This window comes from Diabrotica virgifera, chromosome 4 (genome assembly GCF_917563875.1).
Source record: "Diabrotica virgifera virgifera chromosome 4, PGI_DIABVI_V3a".
Lineage (NCBI taxonomy): Eukaryota > Metazoa > Arthropoda > Insecta > Coleoptera > Chrysomelidae > Diabrotica > Diabrotica virgifera.
Genome location: NC_065446.1, coordinates 160,631,214 through 160,654,399, shown reverse-complemented (window position 1 = coordinate 160,654,399; position 23,186 = coordinate 160,631,214). Strand labels below are relative to the sequence as shown.

The window sequence follows — 23,186 nt, the reverse complement described above, 5'->3', positions numbered from 1 at the left end:
ATTGACTTATGTTCCTTCTCAAATATGCCCGCAACATTAATAAAAAAATTAAAATATTTAAAAATTTCGAAAAACATTGATTTTTTTCTGTTTTCTTTGCTTATAACTTTAAAACGATTCGTTTTGGAATAAAGTCGTACAGAAATAAAATAAAGATAATTGAATTTTTTTAGGAGATACGACTGGTAAAAAATGTCTTAAGGTATTACCTTTTCTGCAATATAGCAATAAATACAAAATAGGGGGGCAAAATAAGTCTGTTGTTATTCAATATTTTTTAACCACTTTGGTGGCACTTAGAACCTTAGTAATTCGCTTAGGAAATTCTTTGTAATATACTTAAATCGTGTCCCAAATTTCATTAAAATCGATTTAATAAATTTTGCATAATAAATTTGCAATCTAAATATTTTTAAAAAAGTTCAATTTTTTTAAAATCTTTCTGAACAAAAAGTAGACCATTTAGAAGTTGGCTATTTTTAAACGCTTTTATTTAGTTCAATAGTTTGCGTCAAATCTTTAGACGTTAATTTGACTGCGTTCTCTCCAATGCAAATGAATGAAAATTTACAGACATATACATTCTCGGGAACAATACACGAATAGTCGATAAAAACAATTTTTTTTATGTTTATTAATTGTTTAAATAAAAAAAAAACGATTTTAATGGAAAATGCTTAAATTCTCTTGTTTTTTACAATGTAAAAATTTGAAACTTTTACGGATTGTAGCTAATGATATGAAGTATACATAATTTCACTTTTTGCGAACATTGCTTACGTTATGCTTCATAAATAAACAATAAAGTTTCAAATTTTTTGCTGATTCCGACTATTTTTCATGTTAGTATATCATATGTTTTATGCATATTTTAATAAACATGACGATATATTTTAATGTTTGAAAAGTGTAAGACTAAAAAGTAAAAAATAAAAAAATATGAAAAAATAATTTTTAAGAAACGCTTTTCTTTAGTTACGAGTGACTAAAATTAAAAATATAAAAAAAGTCAACTAAAAAGCAAAAAATAAAAAAGAATTTAAAAAATCTAACACATTTGTCAAAGAAAAGCGTGGCGCGTCTTCATCGAATAAACGGTTTTTACCCCACGCTTTTCTTTGACGAATGTGTTAGATTTTTTCAATTTTTTTTTTATTTTTTGCTTTTTAGTTGACTTTTTAAAATATTTTTAATTTTAGTCACTCGTAACTAAAGAAAAGTGTTTCTTAAAAATTATTTTTTCATATTTTTTTATTTTTTACTTTTTTTTACATATAAAGAGGTGCTCTACCTATCTAATACACTTTACATAATGAAAATCGGATTATTTAAGGGGCCTCAGCAATGTTTTAAATTTATAAACAATTTTTTGGCTTATAAACAAATAGTTTTGTTTAATAATAAAAAAATTAATTTTTAGCAATGCAAATAATTAAAACCGGTATAATTTGACATAAACTTTCAAATGCTGTCAGCAGAATTGCCATTTTATTTTTTAATCAAACTTTATTCGCATTCAAAAATTGCAATTTTTCGATTTTTTGAAAGTTCCACCGCGTTTATCTCGAAAACTATGCATACTACGAAAAAACTTGTAAGCACATTTTTTACTTAGAATTACCCAAGAAATACAAAAAAATATTTTATTTTGCGAAAAATCGATGTTATGTAATTCCTCAAGTTCTTCGTTTATAACAATCTTATCGACATCCGGATCAACTGTTACTCAAAAAATTCGTGTTATACGGGTCAAAATACATAAAAAAACTTGGGTAAGCCCATCTAAATCAAGGGGCCCGTAGCACCCCCTCCTGGCCACAGCACTAATTTGTTTATAAGCCAAAAAATTGTTTATAACTTTAAAACATTGCTGAGGCTGCTTAAATAATCCGATTTCAATTCTGTAAAGTGCATTAGATAGGTGGAGTACTTCTTTATATGTAAAAAAATTAACAAATCTTTGGTTCTAGTTTTTGTTGTGCAAGATTTTAATTTTTTAAAAAATGTTTACATTGCAAAATTATTATGCAAAATCTAGTAAGTCAATTTTAATGAAATTTGGTGTACGGTTTAGCACATTACAAAAATTTTCTAAGCGAATTAGGAAGGTTCCAAGTGTAACCTAAGTGATGGAAAATCATTGAATAAGGACAGGCTTGTTTTGCCCCCTTATTTTATATTTATTGCTATTTTTGAAGCAAGGGTGATAAACTAAGACATTTTTAACCAATTGCATCTGATAGAAAATTTAATTATCTTTGTTTTATTTCTATACGACTTTGTTCTAAAATGAATAGTTTTATAAGCAAAAAAATGAAAAAAAAAACGAAATTTTTTGAAATTTTTAAATATTTTATTTTTTTTATTAATGTTCCGCGCATATTTGAGAAGGAGCATAATTCAATTATTATTAACGAAGTTATCACCTAACTTCATCCGCAAAAATCTGAATGCCACCTCTCACATCCACCTAAAAACAGATCCTTACTGGTCTAAACTGCTGTGTCTACTAAGCATAAGTTTCTTAAGTTTAATCCATTTGTAACAACTCTCAATATTACAGTACAGCCTGTCAGTAACGGCCACTAAAAATGAAAAAACTATTGGCTGATATAGCAAGGTGGCCGGTATTGCCAGTTTTTGTAGTTTACATATAACTATTTGGGGAATTTTTAAACTGGTCGTTAGTACAGGTGGCCGGTAACATAGGTTTTACTGTAGCTATTTTTGAGGTGGACATTTTTTACCCACCCTTACGCATACATGGAACCTACGTAAGGTTGGGCGTTTAGGGTTAATCATGTTTTGTATGTTTGCAAAATGTTTTGCAAAAATGTTTTAAATAGTTTAAAAATGTTTTTAATTGTAATATTATTTCATTGTTATAGGCAAAGAGCAAGGCAGAAAGGCAAGGAGAAACATTTTAAAAAGTATACAAATTTCAAGGAAGCAGTACTTAACACCAAAGAAAAGGAAACTGTATACAAAAATTGTTGCATCAAGTAATAGAATTCATAAGTTGGCATAGTCTTCAGTCACCAAGTTGGAAGTTTAATGGTGAAACTTGTAGAGTGGAAAGCTGAAGTGAATCTGTGTAGTGAAGTGGCAGATACAGGTCGTTTAATTTTATTTTTAGATAAACTTTTTGATTCCTTGAACTCCAATCAGAAAACTGCTCCTGTAAGCAAACCTTTGAAAGGTGGTGTTACCTTAACATCAAACCATGATCAATTTTGGAAACAATCTTTAACTCTTTTAAACAAAATGAAATTCTTTGATAGAAAGAAACAGAAATTTGTTTCTGTACCCTCATTAAAAAATTTGAATTTTACCATTCGTGGATTTTTATATTTAAAGCAAAAATTATTAAAAACTAATAATAATTACTTACTGTTAAGAGCATTTCAGCAAGATACTTTAGAAAAATTTTTCGGGTTAATTAGAAGTTATAGAGCTACAGATAATTCAGTAAGTGTGTCAGATGCTATAACCACCTTCAAAGCTTTGGTTATAAATAATTTTATGTCTTTCCATTCACCTGAAAGCAATTGTGAAAAAGATGTTAGTGAGGGAGCACTAGACACCTTACGTTTTTTTTTAACAGGTGAGGTATTACCAGGTTGTACACCTTTGGCACCTGAACTTAATTATTCACTTCCTCCGTCAGTTTCAAATGTTAAAAGACCTAAGGTGGGAAGGTGTACTGTAACTTATGTTGCAGGATATGTAGCAAAAAAAGTATTGAAGAAGGTTTCATGTGAGCAATGTAAATACAATATGTTATTTAGGGACAAGAAAGGAGATACAGAATTTATTGAAGCCAGGCAATATAATATGTCAAATTTAACAGTGCCTGGGAATTTGTTGACTCATAAAGTATCTGAGGCCCTTGAAAATTGTTTTACCTAATTCCAAGGGTCTGTCATTTGCAACCTTTACACTCTATATTGTGTAAAGAACTTAATAAACTTTTAAAATTTTCAGACTTCAATTGTAAAATACATTCAAATGTTGGTTCAAATCTATGTAAATTTATTGTTAGACTTTCTGTATATATGTGGTGTAAAAATGTAAATACAATTCTAAATGGCAAAGACCAGAAATTTATTAATTTTATAAAAAGTAAGTCAGAATATACTAATGTAGATCCTATAAAATTGGTTGCTTATAGAAAATACGAAAAAAGGAGAAAACAAATTTCTAAGTACCGATCATAAATCTGGACCTCGGAGGTAACCTACGCTATGTCCACATGGCGTTGTTTTGAATAGGTTCATTTAATGAATCTATTTATTTTATTAGTTGGAATATACAAATTGGATATATAATATCATTAAAATATGGTCACATTGTCTTTTCAACAAAAATTATGGGATAATCAGATTTTTATGACATTCAAAGTGCTCTACTTCAAAGTTGCTTGAAATGACAGAGTGTAGTTTACCTGCAGGGTCCAGAAATATAGATTTATTAGTTCCAATGTAAAACTAGACAAAATTGTATGTTATTGTTCTCTTCAATGAATTTTGAGAAGCTCCTCCATTAAAACTTTATGCTTATCATATTTGATACATTTTTACAAAAAGTCGTCTGCTTTTTTTTGTAGACAATTTCTATTTACAGTCTAATATTTCCATTTTGTTTTTAGCAAATAAAATTGTGTTTTTCATTTACAGAACTCATATGAATCTCGAATCATTATTTTTATTGTTTTACATATCTAACGTGCTATGTACTATTTTAAATTTTATAATAAATTATTATCAAAATAGAAAGTAAAATAGTTAATTACTACAGTTATGAATCGTATTTCATCACCATTTTTATATTTAGTTGTATAGTTATTTCAGCAATGGTAATAAAAACTTTGAAGAGCCATAGTGAAAAATTGTCATTTTTGACTTATTCTTTTAATACATAGCATGATAGATATTTTCTACTTTCCCAACCATTTTGTTTCTCACAATTGCTTCCATCCTTTACTATCTTGACCCACTCTGACCACTGTTCTGACCACTGACACCATTCTGACCCACTGTTTGCCTGCCACTGCTCTTATGTCATCTACCCATCTCTTGAGTCTTCCCATGTTTATTTCGTCCTCCTTGGTCTCCATTCTACAATTATCTGTACCCACCAGCTTTCATCATAATTTCATAATTGACTGTGTGACCAGCCCAACATCATTTCATTTTTTACATTTGTTCCATAATATCCTTGATGCAGTTTCCAATTTGTATGTACAAACTGGTAGTACGCATGTGCTATGTATGTTTATAGAAATGGAGGTGATTTTCAAGATATATGCTAGTTTACCAAAAGCGGCCCGTGCCAGTTGTGTTATTTTAATTTAAGCATCTGGATTTGGTTTTCCCAGTTTGATGACATGGCCCTTGTATACATAATGTTCAACATTTTCTGTGGTATGATTTTGTATTGTTATGTTCGTCTGATTCTGGCTCATTATTTTTGTTTTATTGTAGTTCATTTTTAAACTTACAGCTCTCGCAACTACATTTAATTGTTTTAACATTTCAGTTAGTTCTTGAATATGTTCTAATAAAACTATGTTTTCAAATGTTCTAACTATGATCCGTTGATGTTTATGCATTTGTTCCATTATAATTTCTTAAAAATATTTTCTGGAGTAAGGGGAATAGTTTGGGAGAAATGGTGCCTCCTTATCTCACTCTCTGTTGTAAATAGTTACATAGTTCACTTTTATTATGCATTATATATTTTACTTTTCTCTTTATTAGGTAAGTTGATGATTTTATACACATGATGACATTATAATATAGATGACTAATTTTAAAACATAATTTTAAGAATCGGATTAAAAGGGCTTGACAGGTGTAGGTACTTTTTTGTTTATTTTAATAATTCATTTGTGTCACATATAATTGTTAATATTTTGTTTAATGTGTAATTAAGACTTAAATTTTACTCTAGTTTATAAGAAATAATAGAGATTGATTTTATAATGTACGTTAGCATATTTTTTTGTATATTTTGTATTATAATTTTAAGAATCGGATTAAAAGAGCTTGACAGGTGTAGGTACTTGTTTGCTTATTTTAATAGTTCATTTGTGTCACATATAATTGTTAATATTTTGTTTAATGTGTAATTAAGACTTAAATTTTACTCTAGTTTATAAGAAATAATAGAGATTGATTTTATAATGTATGTTAGCATATTTTTTTGTAGATTTTGTATTATAATTTTAAGAATCGGATTAAAAGAGCTTGACATGTGTAGATATTTCTTTGTTTATTTTAATAATTCATTTGTGTCACATATAATTGTTTATATTTTGTTTAATGTGTAATTAAGACTTTAATATTACTCTAGTTTATAAGACATTATAGAGATTGATTTTATACTGTAATTTATACTTGTAATGGAGGTAATCCCTTATATAACTAAATAAATCAATAATAAAGCTCATAACATTAGCTCTTTCAGTCATTATGTTTGTTTTAAGAACATCAACTTTTAAGCCCCAACAATAGCTCATTTTTTACATTGAATCACCATAATTGTCTCAACGAACATCGTCTCTGTACATTGTAATAGGCATAATAATGTTTATGGACAAAATTTGTTGTTTATAAATATTTAAAAACATATATTTCAATCTCAAAGATTTAAATTATTATCTTTGCAAACAAAAACTCTTGACTGAAGGGGTTAACGCACACATACACACACATTTGGGTGATTTGCGCCTAGTCACCGAACTGGGCTAAGCCTAGAGCGTGGACTCGGCGCCCGGGCAAGTAACAAATCGATGATACGTCAGTTAAGACGTAGCTGGACTAAAGTGCCTCACACGGTTCAGCATTATTAGGTAAATATTTCATATGAGGGTTTTTATGCTGAAACTCTCATATAGCAATCATTTTGATGAAAGTAGCCTTCCATAGCGCATCAGCGTGCTATGGGAGGGGTGGAGGAAAGCCTAGAGAGCATTGGAGCTCGAAGGAGTGCTTCCTGATTTACTTGGACCAATCCTTCTCACCCCAATGAATTGTATGCTTAAATGGGCATGCAAGTCTCTGCAGGTGGGTTTACTTTGTTGTTGTTTATAAATATTTAAAAACATATATTTCAATCTCAAAGATTTAAATTATTATCTTTGCAAACAAAAACTCATGACTGAAGGGGTTAACGCGCGCGCGCGCGCCCACACACACACACACACACACACACACACACACACACCACACACACACACACACACACACACACACACACACACACACACACACACACACACATTTGGGTGATTTGCGCCTAGTCACCGAACTGGGCTAAGCCTAGAGCGTGGACTCGGGCAAGTAACAAATCGATGATACGTCAGTTAAGACGTAGCTGGATTAAGTGCCTCACACGGTTCAGCATTATTAGGTAAATATTTCATATGAGGGTTTTTTATGCCGAAACTCTCATACAGCAATCATTTTGATGAAAGTAGCCTTCCATAGCGCATCAGCGTGCTATGGGAGGGGTGGAGGAAAGCCTAGAGAGCATTGGAGCTCGAAGGAGTGCTTCCTGATTTACTTGGACCAATCCTTCTCACCCCAATGAATTGTATGCTTAAATGGGCATGCAAGTCTCTGCAGGTGGGTTTACTTTGTTGTTGTTTATAAATATTTAAAAACATATATTTCAATCTCAAAGATTTAAATTATTATCTTTGCAAACAAAAACTCATGCCTGAAGGGGTTAATGCGCGCGCGCGCGCCCACACACACACACACACACCACACACACACACACACACACACACACACACACACACACACACACACACACACACACACACACACACACATTTGGGTGATTTGCGCCTAGTCACCGAACTGGGCTAAGCCTAGAGCGTGGACTCGGGCAAGTAACAAATCGATGATACGTCAGTTAAGACGTAGCTGGATTAAGTGCCTCACACGGTTCAGCATTATTAGGTAAATATTTCATATGAGGGTTTTTTATGCCGAAACTCTCATACAGCAATCATTTTGATGAAAGTAGCCTTCCATAGCGCATCAGCGTGCTATGGGAGGGGTGGAGGAAAGCCTAGAGAGCATTGGAGCTCGAAGGAGTGCTTCCTGATTTACTTGGACCAATCCTTCTCACCCCAATGAATTGTATGCTTAAATGGGCATGCAAGTCTCTGCAGGTGGGTTTACTTTGTTGTTGTTTATAAATATTTAAAAACATATATTTCAATCTCAAAGATTTAAATTATTATCTTTGCAAACAAAAACTCATGACTGAAGGGGTTAACGCACACACACACACACACACACACACACACACCACACACACACACACACACACACACACACACACACACACACACACACACACACACACACACACACACACACACACACACACACACACACACACACACACACACACACACACACACACACACACACACACACACACACACACACACACACACACACACACACACACACACACACACACACACACACACACACACACACACACACACACACACACACACACACACACACACACACACACACACACACACACACACACACACACACACACACACACACACACACACACACACACACACACACACACACACACACACACACACACACACACACACACACACACACACACACACACACACACACACACACACACACACACACACACACACACACACACACACACACACACACACACACACACACACACACACACACACACACACACACACACACACACACACACACACACACACACACACACACACACACACACACACACACACACACACACACACACACACACACACACACACACACACACACACACACACACACACACACACACACACACACACACACACACACACACACACACACACACACACACACACACACACACACACACACACACACACACACACACACACACACACACACACACACACACACACACACACACACACACACACACACACACACACACACACACACACACACACACACACACACACACACACACACACACACACACACACACACACACACACACACACACACACACACACACACACACACACACACACACACACACACACACACACACACACACACACACACACACACACACACACACACACACACACACACACACACACACACACACACACACACACACACACACACACACACACACACACACACACACACACACACACACACACACACACACACACACACACACACACACACACACACACACACACACACACACACACACACACACACACACACACACACACACACACACACACACACACACACACACACACACACACACACACACACACACACACACACACACACACACACACACACACACACACACACACACACACACACACACACACACACACACACACACACACACACACACACACACACACACACACACACACACACACACACACACACACACACACACACACACACACACACACACACACACACACACACACACACACACACACACACACACACACACACACACACACACACACACACACACACACACACACACACACACACACACACACACACACACACACACACACACACACACACACACACACACACACACACACACACACACACACACACACACACACACACACACACACACACACACACACACACACACACACACACACACACACACACACACACACACACACACACACACACACACACACACACACACACACACACACACACACACACACACACACACACACACACACACACACACACACACACACACACACACACACACACACACACACACACACACACACACACACACACACACACACACACACACACACACACACACACACACACACACACACACACACACACACACACACACACACCACACACACACACACACACACACACACACACACACACACCACACACACACACACACACATTTGGGTGATTTGCGCCTAGTCACCGAACTGGGCTAAGCCTAGAGCGTGGACTTGGGCAAGTAACAAATCGATGATACGTCAGTTAAGACGTAGCTGGATTAAGTGCCTCACACGGTTCAGCATTATTAGGTAAATATTTCATATGAGGGTTTTTTATGCCGAAACTCTCATACAGCAATCATTTTGATGAAAGTAGCCTTCCATAGCGCATCAGCGTGCTATGGGAGGGGTGGAGGAAAGCCTGGAGAGCATTGGAGCTCGAAGGAGTGGTTCCTGGTTTACTTGGACCAATCCTTCTCACCCCAATGAATTGTATGCTTGAATGGGCCTGCAAGTCTCTACAGGTGGGTTTACTTTTTTTGCTTGTTTGCTCGTGAGTAATTCCATTTATCATTTTGTAAGCCAGGGTGAATAGATTCCTAAGCTCAGAATGGGGCCCATTTCCGTGGAGTGTAACGTGGATCCCTGCACAAGGATATAGGTGAAGACCAGAATGGTAGCAATCACTTATAAAATACATACATCTATATTATACTTCTGTAATTCCATACAAATTTTGATTGCTCAAATAATTTTATAAAGTAATTTACAGAAATAAATAGATTTTTAAGACTATCTGTTTTTATTTTTTTTTGTTTTGAAAAGGACAAAAATGTTTTAAAACTTATCTTGCACCAAAACGTATGAGTCTCTTTCTGATACATTTATAATATAATACATAAATGTAAATGTTTTCGGCTGTAAATTTAAAAAGTATGTTTCGAATGTGAATGGAAAATAATTATAGTCGTAAAATAACAAATTAAAACTTATTCTATGCCAAAAATATATTTTCTCTGACCAAAAATATAGTACATATACACTTATGCAACATAATAATGCATAAGTGTATAATGTATATTCTTGGTCACAGAATATATATATTTTTTGGCATAGAATAAGTTTTTATTTGTTATTTTACGACTATATTTTTCATTCACATTCAAAACATACTTTTTGAATTTACCGCCGAAAATTCTGGTCCTAATTTTTGAATTTGGCGCCCATACTGGCCCACTCAGTTGGCTATATACCATCCCACTCACTAGGGGGCGCTCAACTAAAATTCAGACATAATTTTTGATTAGCCAACGTTCGCAACGGACAAGGCAGTTGAATAAGAAGAAGAAATTTTTTGAATTTCCCGCTGGATGACCACAACCTACAGATGGCGCAGAAACTCTCTCCCCAGATGTTAACACGGGACTTGCGCTACTATCCTGTCCTTTACTGTGGTATAAGTGAGGACATTTGAGTTTGCATAAATTCATTATCTCGAGAATAGGCAAATTTCAAGAGAAATCCTCAGACAGGTCGATTTTTATTTTTGAATTAGGACTTTTTGGCATATATATAATACTAGTGACGTCATCCATCTGGGCGTGATGACGTAATCGATGATTTTTTTAAATAAGAGTAGAGGTTGTGTGATAGCTCATTTGAAAGGTTATTTAATTCTCTATTCAGCTGTATAAACATTAACATAATTATTTATAGAGGGTGTACAAAAAAAATTTCTTCTATTTGTCAAATTTAATCAAAGTTAATTTAATAAAAAATTTTTTTTTGTACACCCTGTATAAATAATTATGTTAATGTTTATATTAGTGAATAGAGAATTAAATAACCTTTCAAATAAGCTATCACACAACCCCTACTCTCATTTAAAAAAATCATCGATTACGTCATCACGCTCAGATGGATGACGTCACTAGTATTATATATATGCCAAAAAGTCCTAATTTAAAAATAAAAATTGACCTGTCTGAGGATTTCTCTTGAATTTTGCACATTCTCGAGATAATGAATTTATGCCAACTCAAACGTCCTCACTTATACTACAGTGTCGCGCCCGCTTGATTAGCAATTAAAAAACAAAGGGGTTTCCGATATCGTATTGCAAAAACTCTTTGGGATTTCATCAATCAATGTTTAAAGAATATCTACGTATCTTGGCAACTTTAAAATTTTTAGGTAAATGTCCGATTTAGGGTTAAAAATGGCCGATTTCGCAATTTTCAAAATTTTCAATCGCTTATATAACAAAAACTATTAACTTAAGAGAAAAATCACTAAATACCTTTTCTGTTTGGAATGATTCAAAAACTTAAAAAAAAAATGTTCGATGCAAAAAAAATAATTTTAGGAAAAACCCCTCATCTTTCCCCTCGCCTGGCAAGGTCTTATGCTCTTCAAAATCGCCTGTCATTGTACACATTTTTTCCAAATGACTTACTCAAACACATACTTAAATTTAAACCTTACAGGAGAAAGTTTATTTTACCCCGTAAATTTGCACTTTTCGATTCACCTGGTAGATACACGTGCACCGCTGAGGCCTGCCAGGTCATGGTTTTTAGCCTTGGTGTGCTATGAATTATCACTAAAAAAATTTCTAGCCTTACAGGACGACCGTTAGTCGGAGGGGTTCACTAGCTCTTAGACTATTATTCATTAACAATATCGCTGTAATAATATTGTTGCTAGACAGGCAAACTGTCGTTGTATACTGGGTGTACGAATCAAACTATGTCTTTTTCTCAAAGTTCGCATCACCCTGTGGACTATTCTAGCATTTATAAAATAATGAAATTAAAACCCAACTATAGACTCAGGTCTTCTTAACGTTCTGTTTTTAGATTCATTCGCTTATGTTGGATAATAAAAAAGTTAGGTCCTTTAACAACTGGCCATGTTCGTCATCAGTACAGGATGTTTCTAAATAAGTGCGACAAACTGTAAGGGGTAATTTTACATGAGAAAATAAGGACAGTTTGCTTTATAATCATATGTCCCCAAACGCTTTGTTTCCGAGATACGGGATGTTCAATTTCTTTTACAAATTGACGATTTATTTATTGCTTTAAAACCAGTTGAGATATGCAAATCAAATTTGGTGGGTTTTAAGACGTAGTTATTGCACATTTTTTGACATACAACTAATAATTTAATATTCACCATTGGCGCGCAAACGGCTATTATGACCGATCATATTCACAAAAGTGAAAATGACCGATCATATTACCCTTATGCACGCTAATGGTGAATATAAAATTCTTAATTTTATGTCAAAAAATCCGCAATAACTATCTCTTAAAACTAACCAAATTTTATTCGCATATCTCAACTGGTTTTAAAGTAATAAATAAATCGTCAGTTTGTAAGAAAAATTTCAACATCCCGTATCTCGAAATGAAACATTTGCGGACATACGTTTATAAAGCCAACTGTCATTATTTTTTCATGCAGAGTTACCCCTTAAAGTTTGTCGTACTTACTTAGAAACACCGTGTATTGATGAAGAACATGTCTAGTTGTTAAAGTACCTAACTTCTTTATTATCCAACATAAACGAATGAATCGAAAAACAGAATGTTAAGAAAACCTGAGGCTATAGTTGGGTTTTAATTTCAGTATTTTATAAATGCTAGAATATTTCACAGGGTGATGCGAACTTTGAGAAAAGAACACAGTTTGATTGGTACACCCGGTATACAATGAAAACTTACCTCTTTAGCAACAATATTATTACAGTGGTATTGTTAAAGAATCAGGCTATAACATGTTCAAAAAATTACTTAAATCGGCCAACAGGTTTAGAAAATATTAGACATCAAAAATGACCAAATTTTTAAGTGGGCCGATTTCTATGCACGTAAGTTTATATAAATTCTGAAAAAATAAATAAATACATTTTATTGCATAACGTATTAAGTTTTCCGCTTTTCCGTTATTTTGCCGGTTATTAGCGCACTTATCACTGTATAAGAAAACTTACCTCTGGTGCCATCCAATATGGAGTACCTACAAAGGAATTCGCTGGACATTTAATGGACGCACTACCAAAATCTGCCAACTTTACCGTTCCATTTTCAGTTAGTAATATATTGCCAGCTTTTACATCACTACAAAACAGTGATATTATTAATCACATAATTATGTTAGTGTTTGTAACTTACCGATGTATTCTTCCTAACTCATGTAAATAACTGAGTCCATGGAGAACCCCATCACAAATAGCAGATATTTCGTCTTCTTTCAGTGGTCTCTTGTGCACTTCGATTATATCAGATGCAGATCCGAGACAGTATTCCATTACCAGCCATGCCGTGTTGTCTCTAAGATAACATCCCTTATATTCAATTGTATTAGGGTGGTTTAACTGCTTTAAAAATCTAAAAAAATGGTATATATGAAAATAAATATATAATAAAATGTATAGAATAAATAGAATTAAAAGAAAACTACGAGAAATAGATCATCCAAGAAGCAAATTCACAAATATTTACTTCAAAATTTTGGTCTAAAGATAACACAGGCCTACAGTGTTTTTGGTGCCGCAGTATTTAAAGCTGATTTTGGGTATATTTGGGGTGCTGATTCCGAATATGGCCTTAGTTTTGCTCTATCAGCTCTAGTTTTCAAGATAACGTAGATCATGCCAGCTTTTATGCATTAAAATTCGAATATGCTGATATGAATATACTAAAGTAAAATAAAAACCAAACAATTAAAAAATACGTATATTTTAAGCCATTTCATCATCATCGTCATCATCCAGCCCTTTGCGCCCACTGCTGGACATAGGCCTCCCTCATTTTTGTCCATTTTGCTCCATTTTGAGCACTTTGCATCCAATTTTTTGACATTTTCTTGAGATCGTCAGTCCAACGAGTAGGGGGTCTTCCTCTACTTCTTTTGTCTAATTTCGGCCTCCACTCAAGTAATCGCTTCGTCTACCTCCAATCACTGATTCGGGCGACGTGCCCGGCCCAGTTCCAGTTCAGGGTGGCAATTCGGGAAATTACATCGGTAACTCATGTTCTTAGTCTAAGTCTTAATTTCCAACTCGGTCACGAAGCGATATACTCAGCATTGACCTTTCCAGTTTCCTCTGAGCTATTTGCAGCATTTTAAAAGTTGTAGCTATCAATGTCAAAGTTTCGGCACCATAAGTCACCACAGGCAACACACATTGGTCACATGTTTTACGTTTTAAAGAAATTGGTATATCGCTTTTGAAGATGTCTTTGAGTTTTCCATAGGCTGCCCATGCCCCGTCTTCCTTGGTAGCGGTCCTCAATGGTTTTTATCTCTTGGTGAAGTCTCTCACCTTGCTTATTACTTGTGTCATCTAAGTTTTCAGCAAAACGGTACAGGTGGCTGTGAAGATAGTTGACTTTGATGCTCATATTCCATCCAAGTGATTGGAAGTCATTCAGCAAACGGTTTACCAGCTCAGAATAGTTTTCACTTTTGTGATTTCCCAGAAAATTTTTCATAATATCCACAAATGAAAGCCGAGCTTTTTTCTCTACTTCATTCATTGACCCCACAAAAGCCGGATCCTCTGTAAGAAGTCTGATCTGTGGTCCATCAAAGATTCCACCAAGTTTTTCCATACTTATCTGGGGAAGCTTCCTTCCTATGTAGGCGAAGCATGGTCCATGGGCTATGAGCCATTATTAGATGGAGGCTGAATGGGTTTACAAGTGGTAAATGTATCATTTTAAAAGTTTAAAAATACTCTCCAAGCTGTTTTATTTCCTTATAAAATAGTAATGTAACGATAATAAAGTATTATTTCTTGCATAAATAAGGCATAATACAGTGAGGACAACAAATATATACTGAGGAATAAGTTTAATTAACAATGTTCGTTCCTTTGAATAGCACATTCTTCATTATCTCAAATATTAAAGCTCTAATTTCGGATTTTGCCATATCCATATAACTAGAGCTGATACAAAAAAACGAAATCCATATTTCGATTTATCGCCCCTAATATAGTAAAAATCAGCTTAAGGATTCACGGCACCAAAACAAATTTTTTTTTCTGTAGGCCTGTGTAATATGTATACTCGGATTCACTTGCAGATTTCAGCGTTGGCTCTTATGAAAAATGTAAATCAAATGGAAGAAAACGCTGCGCTATGGTGAGTTGCCGTGGCCTTGCCGTGGCCTTGCCGTGGCAGAGCCGGCTTCAGATGCGCGTAAAATGATACGGGAGTTTACTTACAATGAGAATATCAATTATCAGGAGACAATTGAGAACACTTATAAAAAAAATGAAAAAAGCGGAAAGAAAGCAGCAATTATGGAACCTTCTGACATAATAAATTGGAGGAATAAAGGGCCTAGCCGGGTAAGATGGTGAAAAGTGCCCCCAACTCAATTTAAATTCCATATAGGTCACTTTTTAGCACATATAGAGGAACTCACTTTCAGAAATTTTTAGCCCCCTAGGTGGTCACGTGACCCCCCTAGAGCCTAATTAGGCTTTTTATGTTTTTATTTTTTATCTCAGCCGCGTCAAGAGTTTTTAAAAACTTTATTTAAAAAAGTTGTAAGTTTCAAAAAGATCTATATGAAAAATTTTTTTTTAAATTTTTTGGCGGGAAATTCGAATTTTTAGAACAATTTTAAACTTTTAAATAACTCTGAAAAAAAAACTAAGACACTCGTTTTTACGAAAATCAATTATAATGTGTATTTTTGCACAATCTTTCACTCTGAATTTTTTAAAATTTTTAAAATTGGTGAAACGTACCTTTAAAAATAAAAAACCGCATTTTTTCGGTGTTTTTTTTTTCGTTTTTTGATATAATTTTATACATATTTTTCAAAAAAGGTAACACCGTCACTAGAATAGGTAAAAAAATGAAAAATAATTGGGGTTTGTTTAATAAAATTTTTTTGTAACGCCATCCATTTTCAAGATACAGGGCGTTGAAGAAAACAAAATTTTACACATTTTTTACGATTTTGCCGAAACTACTGGCAACATTGCAATAGAATTTGGCAGGTTTTAAGAGGTAGTTATTGTGCATTTTTTTAAATACAATTAAGAATTTTATATTCATCATTGGCGCGCATACGGGTAATGGTCTGAACTTTTTAAAGAAAAAAAGATGGTACGCCACTGACATAATTCAAATTAACAATCACTTGCGCGCTGTTTGCGCAAAAAATAAAATATCTTAACGCTTCCAAAGTATTCGAATTAATTTTTATAATGGATGTACGAGTTTATGTATAATGTAGATATAGAAACTACTAGAAGTTCGAATGCTTTGTAAGGATTAAGATCTTTTATTTTTTGAATAAAAATGGCGCGTCGTGTGAAAAAATAAGAGGATAGATTTTTTGTTACAAATTGAACGAGGAATTCAAAAACGATTGTTAATTTGAAATATGTCAGTGGCGTACTATCTTTATTCTTTAAAAAGTTCAGACCATTACCCCTATGCGCGCCAATGATGAATATCAAATCCTTAATTGTATGTCAAAACATGCACAATAACTACCTCTTAAAACCCGCCAAGTTTTATTACAATGTTGCCAGTAGTTTCAGAAAAATCGTAAAAAATGTGTAAAATTTTGTTTTCTTCAACGCCCTGTATCTTGAAAATGGATGGCGTTACAAAAAAATTTTATAAAACAAACCCCAATTATTTTTTAGTTTTTTACCTATTCTAGTGACGGTGTTACCTTTTTTGAAAAATATGTATAAAATTGTATCAAAAAACGAAAAAAAAACCGAAAAAATGCGGTTTTTTATTTTTAAAGATACGTTTCACCAATTTTAAAAATCTGAAAAAATTCAGGGTGAAAGATTGTGCAAAAATACACGTTATAATTGATTTTCGTAAAAACGAGTGTCTTAATTTTTTTTTCAGAGTTATTTAAAAGTTTAAAATTGTTCTAAAAATTCGAATTTCCCGCCAAAAAATTTAAAAAAAAAATTTTCATATAGATCTTTTTGAAACTTACAACTTTTTTAAATAAAGTTTTTGGCTAACTCTTGATGCGGCTGAGATAAAAAATAAAAACCTAAAAAGCCTAATTAGGCTCTATGGGGGTCACGTGACCACCTAGGGGGCTAAAAATTTCAGAAAGTGAGTTCCTGTATATGTGCTAAAAAGTGGCCTATATGGAATTTAAATCGAGTTGGGGGCACTTTTCACCATCTTACCCGGCTAGGCCCTTTCTCAGAAAAATACAGAATTATCAATAGCGGGGATACAATATTTTCTATTTGGATGGCAGTTGGGTAAATACCAGATATACAGTAAATAAGGTATGGACGGATTCAACCATAATCAGTTATAAGGATGCATTTTTAGAAGGCTTGATTAGTGGTCTAAAAGATCCAAAACAAAGAGATCCGAGATTTGTCTTGTTAGATGTTGGATCTGTTAGAGTGTTAGAGGTTTTGTACCAAGTACAGAATGTGTATTTTTAGCAAAAAAAGATTCAGGCGACTACCATGACGAAATGAACAGCGAGTCTTTCGAAGATTGGTTTGAAAATAAACTAATCGCAACCCTCCCGAAGGGAGAGAAAAATGTGGTGTAGAAGTATTACGATTGCCTTGCTATCACTGTGACCTCAATCCGATAGAGACGGTTTGGAGTCAAGTGTCAAGTTAAACATTACGTTGCTACCCGAAACACTGACTTATGAAGCGTTTGCCAATGTCTCTGCTGAACAACAAAATTATATACAACATGTCATCAGAATTGAAAAAGAAATGTGGATAGCTGACAACTTACAAGAAGATGTCCTACCGGTGATTATAATAGTCAATGCCGGCAGTTTCAGTGAGGACGATTTTTCCGAAATCGAGTAGAGATGCTAATTTCGACTTGACACTGTTACTGTTTTGAATTGTAAGTCTTATCTTTATTTCATTGATCCAAGTTGGGACATCCTGTAGGTATATGAATTACTAATTTAAATTTGTAGACTACAAAAAACGTTGTATACTTTTTTTCCATAATCAAATCTTAACCCTATAAAATGACGTTGAAAAATGTAAATAGTGTAAAAATTCGGTGCTTATAAGCATAGACGTAAATATGACACATTGTAAGTATTATACATATGTGTATTAGTGCAGTAACTGAAGGTTTTCACCTCTGATTTCGTTGAACCTTCATAGATTTTCATGAAAATTGGTGAGTAATTAGAGAATCAGCCCTATGATGTAACAAACCCGTTATAAATAACGTGTACACGTACATAACGTTTGATTATAACAGGCTGTATAACGTGTTGCCAAAAATTAGATGTGATGTATTATGTTTTTAATGTGCACGTTATCCAGCATGTTATTTTCAAAACGTTAAAGCATCGCCTTGCGCGACAAGAATAACAGTATACAGAAATTGAATAAGTTAGAGGAAGACAGACATAAACATGCAGCGAAGCACGCAAGTGTTCTTTTTAACTCAAAAATGTCCTCCATAAAAGCGGTAAACACATTTTTATAGCGTTCTGACAAATATGGAAGGTGAAAATAATCAAAGAAATGCTGCTGCTTGTAAATTGTCTTTAATTTATTGATTCTTTAAAAGTTAACTAGGGAGCGTTCAAGTATTACGTAACGCGATTTTTGAAGATTTTTGACCCCTCCCCCTACGTAACGCACCCTAAAGGGCGTTTAACTATTGCGTAACGCAATTTTTGAAGATTTTTGACCCCCCACCTTCGTTACGTAATACTTGAACGGCCACCTATCACTTCTTAGGATTTAGTGCCTAGAATTTTGTAATAATTGTATGAACTACTTATAGTCGGTCAGACAGCCAAGCAGGACAGGCTGCTTTACTTCGCTTCACTGCGAGGTATATGAGTTCAAACTCTGGCTCGTTGAAAAGAGAAATAATTGATGGATTGATTCGACCGTTACTTGATGGAAGTTCATTTTATCTCACAATAAAACACTGAAAAACGTTTGTTTTTCTATACTTCCACAAAATTTATTACAACTATGTTATTACTACAGCTGTTTCGGCAAAGTGCCTTTCTCAAGTGATATATTTTACAATGTGTTTGCCTTTTAGGAAGTATAGAAAAACAAACGTTTTTCAGTGTTTTATTGTGAGAAAAGAGAAATAAGAAAAGGCTGACGCAGCAGTTTAAAATGCTAATGAACTACTCATAACAAGTTCTAGAAATAAAGTAATGATACCTACATACAACATACAATAGGGAACTTGCATAAAATTTTAAATTCGAAACAAAAATGATATGAGTCACAACAGAACATAATTTAAAAGATATATAAAAAAAAAGGTTTTTTTTTTCAGCCAAATCAAATTATTGAAGCCTGCCCAAATGAGCGCGATTCATTGGTCGTGACATCATATAATTGTAGTATTGGATGTCCTCGGCATTAATTTATTAGGTTAGACACTCAGTTGTATAAATATTTTGATAGTTGTTATTTCTAATATTTAAGTGTTTTTGTTAAGACAATTTCGAACTAATATTTAAGTGTTTTTAAAGTATAATTATGTGACGTCACGGGTCGTTTGAACTATTTTAAATACACAGAAGATTTTAAATTTGTACTTCAAGTTATTATAGAGTTTTTGAAGCGTGAAATTTTGGAAATTTCATTTTTAAACAAATCTGAAGATTATTATGTAATAAAAAAAAATGTGCAAGTTCCCTATCACCTGAAAAGTATCCCCATACCCATACACCAAAAAAGATTGAGTTTTTTTTATTAACATACCTTATTTCCTTTAAAATATCCTGCCACTTTTCCAGACTTTGTTTGCCGAGATAGGACATCTTCTTGACAGCCACAATCTCTCGAGTAAGAAGACATCTTGCATAATAAACGGCCCCAAAGCTTCCATGGCCAATTTCTCTCAAGTCTTCAAAAATCTTCTCTGGATCGTGTTTAAAAAACAGATCGGCAATCTCAGGATCGCGCAGGCTACCCGGGCGAGGCACGGGTGCCATATTTTGAACTTCCACAGCTATACTGGCATCTCCTAAAAATGATTTTAATATGCATTTCACAAAGTTTATTAAGAGAGAAAATTATACCACAATTATTTTATTATTAGAAATTTTTTTTTATTTTTCCTTTCCCCTTTTTTCCTATCCACTTTTTCCTATTCCCCAGCAGACACTTACAAAGGAACATGGGTGTGTGAATATAAATGTGTCCGCGAATGTGCTAATTAACCTAGAAGGGAACTGAGATGTGTAAAATGTATCAGGGAACATCTAACAAAAGATAGCGGAAAGCCACAAAAGAAATAATTAAGGGGGGGGGGGGATATGGCTTGAAATCAACACATTTCAAGCACATTTTATTATTTTATTCTTAAATTAAATAAGCTTATTAAGTAAGTAAAATTCAAAGAATATTCAGCAAATTTTTACAGACACTTAAAAAATGGATTTTGCGGAGGACACCAGAACTTGTCACTGGATCATGTGAAACCAAAAATTCGAAAGGATTTTATTAGCTTATGAGTTTTTCGAGGTAATGCTGTCAAGTGTTTTTTATTATTAACGATTTTTGAGTTCTTGGTATCCTGCCATGTACACTGCCTTTTAAAAAGCAGTTTTGAGAAAAACACTTTTAAAGTTTTGACAACTTCGTCTTCTTGTTTTGTCTATAAAATCGTAAAGTAATGCACACTGGAATATATTTTTGAATCGCGGAGTAATCGACAAAAGAGAAGGAGAACAGTTGTTGGATGTTTCTCACTACACTCAAGCATGCTGGCGCGAAACCGTGACAAAGCGAGTCGAAAGTAGGAATATTCAACATGCTGTATCTCTGGTAATTTTACTCCGATCAATCTGAAATTTTCGGAGAGTATTCTTGAACTTATACACTTTCATTTAATATAATAAAAAAATTAAAAATTTCAAACCATACTCACCCCTTGAAGTGGTTATACTACTGCTATAGTTCGATAAAAGTTAAGGAACAAACAGAAACCTACAACCATACAACAAAATACGACAGCAGACATCGAAAACCCTACACACAGCCAAAAGAAAGTACTCCAAATACAAACATTTGGCTGAATTTGATAACAAACATGTGTTACAAACATTAATGGAAAGCATGAACAAACAAGATGAATTAATGTTGTTCTGAAGCGAAATGGGAAATAAGCCACAATTTTACCAAAAAAATGATTTTATTAACGTTTCGAAGCCCAAATCGGGTTTCGTTGTCAAAATACAAAATACAGTATTTTGTATTTTGACAACGAAACCCGACTTGAGCTTCGAAACGTTAATAAAATCATTTTTTTGGTAAACTTGTGGCTTATTTCCCATTGAAAATAGTTGAAGATGAATTAAAGAAAGTAGTCCTAAAAAGACTCATTACCATAGAACCAACGAATATAGAAGGTAAATCCTTAACATAAATAAAGTTGATTAATCTTACGCAGCATAATAACAACTAATCCCAATATTTATTTTAAATTGTGAGGTGGAAGCCCAGGCAATTCCAATGAGTTCAAAAACTCTGTAGGATAATTGAATCAGTCTTTTGAGAAATATATGTCCAAAAAATCGATTTTAGTTTTTTTTTGCATTTTTACTAATGTTTCAAAAGAAACCCGACCCTGTTTAACATTTCAAATGAACCTAGAGAGTTGAGAATTTTTTCAGAATCAAGGGAAACCCAGCAACCCCGAGATGTTTTTTTGTACTTTTCAACAACTTTGGACATGTCACTCAATTGACTACATCATCCTGGTTTATAACTGTGTCAACTGATTTGAACGAAAACAATTTTCCTGTAAGAAAATTTTGAATGGTTGCATTAAAAGATCAGTGACATCTGCATTTTTTGCTGCCAATATTGGTTGTTAACTCAGCCAATTATAGTTATTAAACGAATGCGCTATGTTCAGCTGGAGGTATCAATAGCGACTTTTCCATTTCCAAAGTTTAATAACTGCTTCCAAAGTTTTATAACTGGACAGTCTATCCAATGGACAACTTTTCACAATCACCACATTGTAATCATAGTTGGTATTAACTAAAGTAAAAGCAAAACTCTGTTTAAAAATTGACCTGTCCGAATGTATATTCCTAAATATTGAGAGTGCGACGTTTTCAAATGAATACAGTGTATATTGAACATAGATGTGAAGAAGTAGCAGTAATAGTACAAAATAACCTATTCCACTTCCAATAGTACTCAGTATAGAGACAAGCTATCTAGGCAGCCAGTCAACTGAATGTTGTTCTGAAGCTATTTCCTTGTGGTATTTTTATAATCAACTATTTTCAATGGAAATAAGCCACAATTTTACCAAAAAAATTATTTTATTAACGTTTC

General features: G+C 33.9%; 2 protein-coding genes across 5 annotated transcripts in view; one reads left to right on the top strand and one right to left on the bottom strand.

Annotated features, from left to right (window-relative positions):
• The window catches only part of LOC114332943 (serine/threonine-protein kinase Tao), a 166,514-nt gene that overhangs the window by 119,887 nt on the left and 23,441 nt on the right, over positions 1 to 23,186 (bottom strand). For both annotated transcript variants that reach the window (XM_028282746.2, XM_028282745.2), the window contains exons 2-4: positions 20,595 to 20,859; positions 14,029 to 14,244; positions 13,848 to 13,974 (exon numbers count right to left, since the gene is read on the bottom strand). In XM_028282746.2, the coding sequence (XP_028138547.1) occupies positions 13,848 to 13,974; positions 14,029 to 14,244; positions 20,595 to 20,827 (576 nt within the window). In that variant the 5' untranslated portion in view covers positions 20,828 to 20,859. The remainder of the gene's footprint in view (positions 1 to 13,847; positions 13,975 to 14,028; positions 14,245 to 20,594; positions 20,860 to 23,186) is intronic.
• LOC126883210 (uncharacterized) lies at positions 3,032 to 10,645 on the top strand. 3 transcript variants are annotated; one of them, XM_050648463.1, is made up of 2 exons: positions 3,032 to 6,853; positions 10,160 to 10,645. In XM_050648463.1, exon 1 carries the CDS (start codon positions 3,055 to 3,057, stop codon positions 3,907 to 3,909), a length of 855 nt encoding a protein of 284 aa, XP_050504420.1. In that variant the 5' UTR covers positions 3,032 to 3,054; the 3' UTR covers positions 3,910 to 6,853; positions 10,160 to 10,645. The 3 variants fall into 3 exon arrangements, with proteins under 3 accessions (XP_050504420.1, XP_050504421.1, XP_050504419.1); XM_050648464.1 differs by having other exon boundaries at positions 3,032 to 6,872; positions 10,178 to 10,645; XM_050648462.1 differs by having other exon boundaries at positions 3,032 to 7,432; positions 10,178 to 10,645.

What these genes read in the sequence shown, in the direction of transcription:
- LOC126883210 (XM_050648463.1), top strand. Translation starts at nt 3,055, where the DNA reads ATGGTGAAACTTGTAGAGTGGAAAGCTGAAGTGAATCTGTGTAGTGAA.